General features: G+C 42.7%; 1 protein-coding gene across 1 annotated transcript in view; it reads right to left on the minus strand.

Moving 5' to 3' along the window:
* The window catches only part of LOC104609757 (V-type proton ATPase subunit d2), a 35039-nt gene extending 23687 nt beyond the window's left edge, over positions 1 to 11352 (minus strand). Inside the window, exon 1 of the mRNA XM_010276139.3 lies at positions 10917 to 11352. Coding sequence (XP_010274441.1) covers positions 10917 to 11097 — 181 coding nt within the window. The 5' untranslated portion in view covers positions 11098 to 11352. The remainder of the gene's footprint in view (positions 1 to 10916) is intronic.

Genomic DNA, 11352 nt, shown 5'->3' on the forward strand with positions numbered 1-11352 from the left:
GAAAATCCCTCCCTATAGATGGTTGTTTTTCTTTTGAATAACATTTTTCCCTTTGGCACCATGGGGCTTGATGTACAGCTCTTGGGATGCACATGACTCACACTAGTGCTCCCTATAGTACTTATTTAATACATGATACTTTATTTAAAATAATAAAATAAAAGATTTATAAGGATAAAATCTTTAAGAAAGAACATGCCCAAAAATGAATTGGCAGAAATGCATATGCTTAGATGGTTTAGTGGAAAAATTAGGAAGAAAGTAACAGAAATGAAGTCATTCAAAGGAACCTAGGAGTAGCTCCAATATGTGATGATATGAGAGAAAGTAGACTAAGATGGTTTGGTCACATGCATAAAAGGCCATCAACAACACCCATAAGAAGGAGTGATTTGTTGCAAGTTGAAGGGGCTAGAAGGGCTAGGTAGGACAAAAAGGACATGCTGTTAGATAGTTTTGTATGCCCTTAGCTTCAATCCGATTTGATGTACTTTTGTTATTTAGTGGAAATAAATAAAGTGCATGTTTGATTCATGTTGTTTGGTTTAATTCTGTGTAAGACCCTAAAACTGGATATTAATAGAGACTCGTGTTAGTTTTAAATGTTCACAGCCATTGGATAAGTCTGGGGAGATTTATCCTACCAAGGCTGATACTGGTGTGCCACCAAGTGTTGGGATGGCCTGTCTCGGCCACCAGGGTAAGACCCAAGGCACATGCAGTATGGGATTACTCGAATCCTTGAACCGGCCAGATTTCCAATATTGCCCTGGACCTTGGAGATAGATGGGCAAAACTGGAAAGTTACAACTGACCCCTAGACTTGATTATGACACTTCACTAGATGTCGGATCGGGCTGTCTTTGATATGCCAATTAGTGAGATTCTTAGATGGGGGTCAAAACCTGGGTATGTTGGGACAGTTTGAGAATTCATCTGAGTGGGTGATCATAGTGACGGGATCAGCCCCTTTGTCGGACAAATGGTAATGATCGGGAAAGGCACTCTCTCTGATGGAAACCATACTGCCGACAGTTGATTTCAATCGTTAGAATTTTGTTTTGCAAAATTAATATATTTATGTATATATATGTATGGTTTCAAAAATGTTTGCAAATGGTTTTAGTTCCCGGGATCCATGTGAGTGGAGAGTGCAGCACTGTTCCTTGCAGCCGAGGGAGAGGTCCTCTCTTGTTGGGCAGTGCTTGATCATTAAGGGCTGAGAGGTTAAGTGTAAGACCATTTAGGATAGTACCTGATGGGCTAATCTTGCACCTGCCCACAGTCCCTGGGTTTTTATAAGATGGCTTGGCCCAGGGACCACTTAATGTAAGTGTTGGGCCCATAGGGTCCATATGATGGGCTCAGGGGTTTACTGAGTTTTTCAGTGAATTCGGCTGGGCCTTGTATTAAAGGCTGGACCGAACCCATGTGGCTGGTGTGTAGATCGATGCTTGGGTCCCACGCCATACAAAGAAGCCCAACTGGGCAGCAGATTGGAAGGTAATTAAACACTGAACACTTAATGGGCCAAAAGCCCATTTCGAGGTGGGTTGATAAGATCACCCATATGGGGCGAATCTGAGATTAATGTTAGCAAAAGGATAGGGCCTTTAACCTTATCCACTCTAGGAGACCAAATTCAAATTAGATTTGAATCTGGTAACCTCCTGATAAGATCAGGAGTAAGCTAACTTAATCTGCAGATAGGATTAAGATTATCCCCTATCCAAATACTGATTTGGATTGGGATAACTCCTAATTAGGAGTTTTCTTAATCAAGAAGAAAAGAGGAAAAACAAGAGGTATGGAATCATATCAGATTTCGAACCACTTTTGGTACACAAGGCATACCTCCTGCGAATTGAGATTAGATCTCAATTGTACTTCAGAGAGAAGAGAAGCAAGTTCAGCCATCTTCGTCCCAGGAGTTCTCCTCCAGCCGCCACCATTCCCTCTTGCAAGATTCGATCTTTGCAGCAAAAGGAAGTCAAGAAATCAATTCTTGACATCAGTCTTGCAAGAAAGACTGAAAAGACTCAATGTTTAGTATTTTCAGAGGGTTCTTGCGAAGGATCCAGTGTGTAGGACACACCCTGCTGGTTCTGTTCCATCCACAGTTGTGTCATCTTCAGCAGGAACGAATCTTGGTGCATTCTTTGGGCGTGAACACCAACTTTGGGAGTTACTGCTTCTTCGGATCAGGTATATTCCTCCCTTTTACTTTTTGGTTCAGATCTGGTTCGATTATGGTTCAAGTAAGATCCTTGAATATGGTATTCTAAATTTAGGGAATACGATTCCCAGTTGGAAGAAGGTAAGAAATTTTTTGAAATTTGCCCACCCATTCCGCAACCTTTTTGGCGTCCATTAGATGGACCCTACCATTCTTTCAGTGGTATTAGAGCCATAGGTTCGAATCTTGAACCAAAAGAAAATCAGATCTGATCCTGCGCAGATGGATAGAAGTTGTTCTTCCAAGATTTGCGCCGATTGCTTTCTTTTTTTTTCAAGAAATGGTTTCTTGTTAAGGGCGATTGATCTGAAATTAATTTTTGTTAAATCCAAAATTTATTTAGAATTGTTCTTTATTTATTTTGATTTAATGGACTGTTCGAACCTGGAGATCGCAGTGCAGTTTTGGCGCAGATGGTCTACGCACCTTTTTTTTCTTTTATTTTATTCAATTCGGTCTGTAAATAATTTTTTTTTATTTTTATAGACTGAATGTATAGGATTTGATCAAGAATGTAATTAATTAATAGAAATAGGATTTCTGTTATTTATTTATTTATTTTTTCTTGATTAAAGAAGAAGGAAGAGGATGGCGGTGCTGGAGATTTGCAGATGGAGAAATCGCTTCCTGCGATTTGCAGTTTCACATTAGTGATTAACCTCTGTTTTGCAGGTGGTGCGAACAGTCCATAGTTGATTTGTGTTTGTTTAAAATCAAGTTTGTTAATTTCAGATCTTTCATGAATTAATTCTTGAATTGAAAATTAGTTTTGGACCATTTCGGACTAGATTGGACCAAAACAGTTTGGACCGAATCTGGGGTTCGAAAGGGACTGTTATTCAGTCCGTATTTCTCACACTTGCTGTTCCAAATCTGATGTTCAATTACAGGGATTAATTCGACCCACCTGTAAAGCCCAGTTTTAAAGGGTTAAAACTGCAAAAGCCCATTATTGTGAGACAAGCTGTATGGGCCGAACTGCTAACTGCGATTCAGCCCATACACCTAGTAGACATTAATTGTTAATGATTTAGATTCTAATGGGCTATTTGATGGGCTTTACAGCAGTTAATTGATTGGATCAATTCCTCCTTTACATATGATGTTCGGATGATTGATGTGCTGCGACCATGGGCCATAAGCACTTGGCCCATGAAGACTCGTTAGTGGCTCTTGCGCACACCATGGCTGAATGCACATCATTGCCATGGTGTCCCTCAAGGTCATTGGATGACCCCTCTTTGCTTGGTGGGCCCCATAACCCTGAAAAGGGATGCGTACGAAACCCCTAGCCGATTAAGGCCCACCAGAAATCTGACTTAATGAAAGTCAGTAGGAGCCACTCTGGTTTGACCTAAATTAGAACTAGGGCGTAATTTTGTTCCCTCCGGCAAATATGAATGCATGCGATAGGGAGATCCATATGATGGACTCTCTAAAGGCCTTCCGTCATTAGCACAATGATGGGTCCTTCAAGAATGAGGAAACGCACCATAAAATTGGGCTATCCATTTGCTGTTGGATCTGTCAGAGTGTTTCATAAGATGATAGGGGCATCATAGACCGATGTGGGAGGGGCTTCACCAGAAAATGGGAACTCTCTCACGGTACCTTGGCGTAACCTGAATATGATGGGTAAGCACTCACTGGACAGAAAGGTTTACCTGAAAACGGTTCTGAACCTTGTCTGACAGAGGCCAAAAGGGAAACTCATTTGATGAGTGGATATGATCCATCACAGAAAGGTGGTGGGGTTATGCAGCTGAAACAGTTGGCTTCATGCACCCCATGTGATTTCCTACATTTCCAGAGACATTTCGTCGTCTCCGTCACTGAGAAAGGAGGGAAATCTCAGAGATGAACAAATGGGAATGGAACATAGATTAAAAACCATATCTATGTAAGTAACATGAATCAAACTAAGGTTGTGGACTAACGTCTTTGCTGTTTTATCAGAAAATGGCAAACGGTCAATTTGCAAAGCTTCTAAACGATAACAAGCTTAAGGGCCCAAACTATGCCGACTGGTACAGAAATCTTATGCTGGTCATAACTTCCGAAAAGTTAGACAAAGTGGTGAAAAATCCTGCCCCGAAACATCCGGGTAATAGGGCTTCTGAGGCCCGTAAGAGGGACTACCAAGATTGGGAGGATAAGAACTCCCTAGCCCGCTGCTTTGTCATTGCCTCATTAGACAACTCAATACAGAGGCAGTTCGATCAGATCGAACTAGCCAATGACATATTGGACAGTCTAAGAACAATGTATGAAGAGCAGAACCGTTCTACTCGACAGAAGGTCTTGAAATTGTTCATGACCGCGCAGATCTCCAAAGGGCAGAAAGTACATGACCATTGTCTTCGGATGATGGGATACATTAACGAACTAGAAGCTCTTGGATCCGGGCCAGATCTTGGCACGCAAGTGGATGCCATCCTAAATTCTTTGCCCTCTTCCTTCAATGCGTTCACAATGAACTACAATATGAATAAGCTGAATGTCAGCGTCCAGGAACTCAGCAATATGTTGCAGAGAGCTGAGGATCTACTCAAGAAGGATGAGCCTGTGGTTATGCTTGCCGAAGCTAACAAATCGGGCAAGAAAAAGAGAAAGGCAAAGAAGCCCCAGAAGAAAACTACCAAACCTAAGAAGCAGAAGAAGAACAAGGCATCTGATGTCTGTCACTTCTGCAAGCAGACCGGCCACTGGAAGAGAAATTGTCCTGCCTACCTGGAATCTAAGAAAGGTAACATCGAAACTTGTGTCATACAACTAATATGTTAGTTACTTCTGTGTCCTGGTGTGTTGACTCCGGGGCTTCAACTCATGCGTGTAACTCACTGCAGGGGTTCAAAGTTAGCAGAAGGTTGAGTGAAGGCGAAATGACACTATTTTTGGGAACAACTGCAAGTGTTGCAGCTGCGGCAATAGGAACCGTAGAATTAGTTTTTAGAGAAGGAGTACTTGTGCTTAAAGATTGTCTTTATGTACAGAACTTGAGAAGAAATTTAATTTCTATTTCTAAACTGTGTGCCGATGGATATACTGTTTATTTTAGTAATATGATTACTGTTAAACGGAATAACAAATTCATCGCATGCGGGGAACTGGAGAACGATCTCTATGTTCTACATCCTTCCCTGGAAACTAACTTAATCGAAACTACGTCGGTCGAAAATCCCATGAAAAGGAATCGTGATACAGTAAATCCCATGTGCCTCTGGCATTACCGACTTGGACATATTGGTGTTGACCGTATCACAAGGCTGGTAAAGGATGGTCCTTTGGATTTTCTAACCGTAGAAAATCTTCCCACTTGTGAACCTTGCCTTCAAGGTAAGATGTCTAAGCGGCCATTTGACGATAAGCCTGAAAGATCTGAAGGCACACTTGACCTAATACATACTGATGTATGTGGTCCCCTGAGTGTTAGGACACGGAATCAACACGTGTACTTCATCACTTTTACAGATGATTTTTCACGATATGGTTACGTGTACCTAATGAGACATAAGTCTGAATCCTTTGAAAAGTTCAAAGAGTTCAGACAAGAAGTCGAGAAACAGTTAGGGAGAGAAATTAAGGCCCTTCGATTAAATCGAGGTGGCGAGTATCTCTCTGACGAATTCAGGGACTACTTAAAGGTCAATGGAATAGTGTCACAATTAGCTCCTCCTGCTACACCTCAACTCAACGGTGTTTCAGAGAGGAGGAATAGGACCTTGTGGGACATGGTCCGGTCACTTCTCGTACGCTCAGAATTACCCACATCCTTTTGGGGGTACGCATTAGAGACAGATATCCACGTGCTGAATCGGGTTCCAACCAAATCAGTTACGAAAACTCCATATGAACTTTGGACCGGAAGGAAGCCAAGTGTAAGACACTTGAAGATTTGGGGTTGTCCTGCACACGTTAAAAGAACAAGTGCGGACAAGTTGGAATCTAAAACCAGTCGTTGCCTGTTTATAGGCTACCCAAAGGATTCGGTGGGTTATCTATTCTATGACCCAAGTGAGCAGAAAGTGTTCTGCAGTCGAAACGCCCAATTCTTAGAATCCGAATACATCCTGGACACCTATCGTCAGGAAATAGTTCTTGATGAGGAGAGCTTAGGAGCAGTGGGAGATATCCCACAAGTTCCAGGTAATGACCAACCTAGAAGGTCCACCTGGGTATCCAGACCACTAGTCCGATATGGTTATGACCAGGATAGTTACCTGGTGGAAGCCTTGACTAGTGAAGAGGATCCCGTGACTTACGTGGAAGCTATGTTAGACATAGACTCCCAGAAGTGGGTGGAGGCCATGAGAGCTGAGATGGACTCGATGGAGACCAATGGAGTCTGGACTCTAGTAGACCCGCCCTCCGGGGTAAAAGCAATTGGTTGCAAATGGATCTACAAGAGGAAGAAGGGCCCCGATGGCAGGATTGAGACCTACAAAGCTCGTTTGGTGGCGAAAGGGTATACTCAGAAAGAAGGCATCGATTATGAGGAAACCTTTTCGCCCGTGGCCATGCTTAAATCCATTAGGATCCTGCTAGCTGTAGCAGCGTACCATGACTACGAGATTTGGCAAATGGATGTCAAAACCGCGTTCCTGAATGGAGATCTTAGTGAAGATATCTACATGCAGCAACCGCAAGGCTTCATTGCTGCTGGTCAGGAACACATGGTATGTAAACTCAATAGATCCATATATGGACTAAAGCAAGCTTCTAGGAGTTGGAACATTCGTTTTGATTCTGCAGTCAAAACGTTTGACTTTGAGCAAAATCTGGATGAGCCCTGTGTTTACAGGAAATCCAGTGGGGATAAGATCACCTTTTTGGTGTTGTACGTGGACGATATCCTACTCATTGGGAATGATGTAGGAATGTTGACTTCGGTCAAGGTATGGCTATCACAGCGGTTCTCCATGAAAGATCTTGGAGAAGCTTCATACATACTGGGTCTTCGACTCTATAGAGATAGATCGAAGCGGATAATTGGATTATCCCAGGCTGCTTATATTGACAAAATTGTCAAAAGATACAGCATGGAGAACTCCAAGAAGGGAAACATTCCTTTCAGGCACGGAGTCACTCTCTTCAAGAAGATGTCTCCCAAGACTTCTAAGGAGATTGAGAGCATGAGAGGCGTTCCCTATGCCTCAACCGTAGGGAGCATCATGTATGCCATGTTGTGCACTCGCCCGGACATTGCTCAGGCGGTGAGTGTGGTAAGCAGATTCCAGGCAAACCCAGGGCAGGAGCATCGGACTGCTATGAAGAACATACTCAAATACCTTCGAAGGACAAAAGAGTTTTGTCTGGTATTCGACGGTAGTTCACTGCAAGTTCTAGGGTATACCGATGCCGATTTCCAGTCGGATCCAGATGATAGAAAGTCTACATCTGGGTATGTTTTCACGATAGGATCGTGTGCTGTTTGCTGGAAAAGCAGCAAACAGGGGTCCACTGCAGACTCCACAACCGAGGCCGAGTACATTGCCGCAAGTGAAGCTGCCAAGGAAGCCGTGTGGATGAAGAAATTCATACACGAATTGGGGACGATTCCATCCAGCACATCACCCATCCCTTTGTTGTGCGACAACAATGGAGCGATCGCCCAGGCTAAAGAGCCTCGGGCTCACTTGAAGTCAAAGCACATCGAGAGAAAGTACCATGTATTGTGGGAGATCGTTGGTAGAGGGGACGTCCTAATTCAGAAGGTAGCATCAGCGGATAATGTAGCAGACCCATTGACTAAGCCACTGACACAGAAGGTGTTTGAGAAACACATGGAAAGTATGGGACTCCGGCTTGTACCAGATTGGACCTAAGTGCAAGTGGGAGCTGTTAGACAGTTTTGTATGCCCTTAGCTTCAATCCGATTTGATGTACTTTTGTTATTTAGTGGAAATAAATAAAGTGCATGTTTGATTCATGTTGTTTGGTTTAATTCTGTGTAAGATCCTAAAACTGGACACTAATAGAGACTCGTATTAGTTTTAAATGTTCACAGCCATTGGATAAGTCTAGGGAGATTTATCCTGCCAAGGCTGATATTGGTGTGCCACCAAGTGTTGAGATGGCCTGTCTCGGCCACTAGGGTAAGACCCAAGGCACATGCAGTATGGGATTACTCGAATCCTTGAATCGGACCAGATTTCCAGTATTGCCCTGGACCTTGGAGATAGATGGGCAAAACTGGAAAGTTACACCTGACCCCTAGACTCGATTATGACACTTCACTAGATGTCGGATCGGGCTGTCTTTGATATGCCAATCAGTGAGATCCTTAGATGGGGGTCAAAACCTGGGTATGTTGGGACAATCTGAGAATTCATCTAAGTGGGTGATCATAGTGACGGGATCAGCCCCTTTGTCGGACAAATGGTAATGATCGGGAAAGGCACTCTCTCTGATGGAAACCAAACTGCCGGCAGTTGATTTCAATCGTTGGAATTTTGTTTTGCAAAATTAATATATTTATGTATATATATGTACGGTTTCAAAAATGTTTGCAAATGGTTTTAATTCCCGGGATCCATGTGAGTGGAGAGTGCGGCATTGTTCCTTGCAGCCGAGGGAGAGGTCCTCTCTTGTCAGGCAGTGCTTGATCATTAAGGGCTGAGAGGTTAAGTGTAAGACCATTTAGGATAGTACTTGATGGGCTAATCTTGCACCTGCCCACAGTCCCTGGGTTTTTATAAGGCAGGGACCACTTAATGTAAGTGTTGGGCCCATAGGGTCCATATGATGGGCTCAGGGGTTTACTGAGTTTTTCAGTGAATTCGGCTGGGCCGAACCCATGTGGCTGGTGTGTAGATCAATGCTTGGGTCCCACGCCATACAAAGAAGCCCAACTGGGCAGCAGATTGGAAAGTAATTAAACACTGAACACTTAATGGGCCAAAAGCCCATTTCCAGGTGGGCTGATATGATCACCCATATGGGGCGAATCTGAGATTATTGTTAGCAAAAGGATAGGGCCTTTAACCTTATCCACTCTAGGAGACCAAATTCAAATTAGATTTGAATCTGGTAACCTCCTAATAAGATCAGGAGTAAGCTAACTTAATCTGCAGATAGGGTTAAGATTATCCCCTATCCAAATACTGATTTGGATTGGGATAACTCCTAATTAGGAGTTTTCTTAATCAAGAAGAAAAGAGGAACAAGGGGTGTGGAATCATATCAGATTTCGAACCACTTTTGGTACACAAGGCATACCTCCTACGAATTGAGATTAGATCTCAATTGTACTTCAGAGAGAAGAGAAGCAAGTTCAGCCATCTTCGTCCCAGGAGTTCTCCTCCAGCCGCCACCATTCCCTCTTGCAAGATTCGATCTTTGCAGCAAAAGGAAGTCAAGAAATCAGTTCTTGACATCAGTCTTGCAAGAAAGACTAAAAAGACTCAGTGTTTAGTATTTCCAGAGGGTTTTTGCGAAGGACCCAGTATGTAGGACACACCCTGTTGGTTCTGTTCCATCCACAGTTGTGTCATCTTCAGCAGGAACGGATCTTGGTGCATTCTTTGGGCGTGAACACCAACTTTGGGAGTTACTGCTTCTCCGGATCAGGTATATTCCTCCCTTTTACTTTTTGGTTCAGATCTGGTTCGATTATGGTTCAAGTAAGATCCTTGAATATGGTATTCTAAATTTAGGGAATACGATTCCCAGTTGGAAGAAGGTAAGAAATGTTTTGAAATTCGCCCACCCATTCCGCAACCTTTTTGGCGTCCATTAGATGGATCCTACCATTCTTTCACATGCGTAGAAGTATTAAGAAATTATTCGAGTGCCAATAATTTAATAATGCTTATAGCATTAAACAGAAAGGACCGGGAAAACAGAAGTCGTGTAACCTACCCCATGTAGTTGGGATAAGGCTTGGATGATGATGATAAAAGCATTAAGACATTGTGACCACATATTATTTGAAATAATGTGGATGTGCCAGATTATAATTACAACTAATAATGTTTTAAGAGGTAGAGGCATGGGCCGAGGCTTTAAGATCTTTCTGTGTTTGACACTTAAGCCTCAATGTGGAGAGGTTTAAGCCTCAGGAGATCTCATTCTTTCAAGAATACTTGGTCACAGACAGGAATAGTTTTATACAAGAAGATTGTGTTCTTCATATAAACAAGGAGCACAGAATACTAAAAGCTTAAAGAAGCTATATTCTTGTAAATCCTTCAATGCTGTTAGAAAGCTCTTAAATTTGAAGTAAACCTTAAACGTGTTAGACAATCTACAGATATAACAGATTACAAAAATACACAAGGAAAATGTGGAATTGTTCTATAAATCAGTGTTGTTATGAGAATCCTGCTTCAATTAATGTATAGAATACATGCTGTTGATGTAAGGCTTGTGTATTGTACTTTTATATATGAGCCTCAAGGTTGAGCTTCAGGGCGTTTTACTTAATCTTCGGATCGACGTTCACACTCCTTTTAGAACACTGGAAGGAAACCAAATATGTTTCTCACTAGCAAAAATAGCTAGAGACTTGAAGATCAACTAATTGAACACGACAATTCAGGTGAAGAACATCAAACATCCATAGAGACCAGATGATCAGAGTGATTGCATTAAAATTCATACTAGCTATCTCTCTTGATATAAATTCCACCTTAAATTGCTAAGATAGACAGAAATTCAAATGGAGACCAGCTCAATTTACCGTTCTGCAGATAGGGACCGTATTCAGTGGCGGAGAGGTGCATCTTGATGTCGTCGAGGGTTTCGCACTGGCACAAATTGTTGTAGTCAGAAGCCGTGAGAAGGCTAGATCTGTGGCCTCGGACGACCGCTTCGAGATATCCGCCATGGATATTGAAAGTTAGAGCTTCGAAGCCGTACATCTTAATCCTCAATAGAGAAGGAACCGAGAAGGGAGTCCTGGGAAAGAAGCGATCTAAACGATTTTGCAGAGGTAGGTTTCGTAAGAGCCGCTCGGAGCAGAGGGTCGGAGACTCGGAGCGTGATGGATACGTCGGTTTTGAATTTTGATAGCCTCTCGCCTCTTGTTCACGGTTGCCGTGCGAAGTTGATTTTTATGCCGCTGCGGCTGGTAAATCAGTTGCTTCGTGTAAAATGGACGGGTGGAGTGGAGATGG

The sequence above is a fragment of the Nelumbo nucifera genome, chromosome 1 (genome assembly GCF_055504915.1).
Source record: "Nelumbo nucifera cultivar China Antique chromosome 1, China Antique-T2T, whole genome shotgun sequence".
In the NCBI taxonomy this organism is placed as follows: Eukaryota; Viridiplantae; Streptophyta; class Magnoliopsida; order Proteales; family Nelumbonaceae; genus Nelumbo; species Nelumbo nucifera.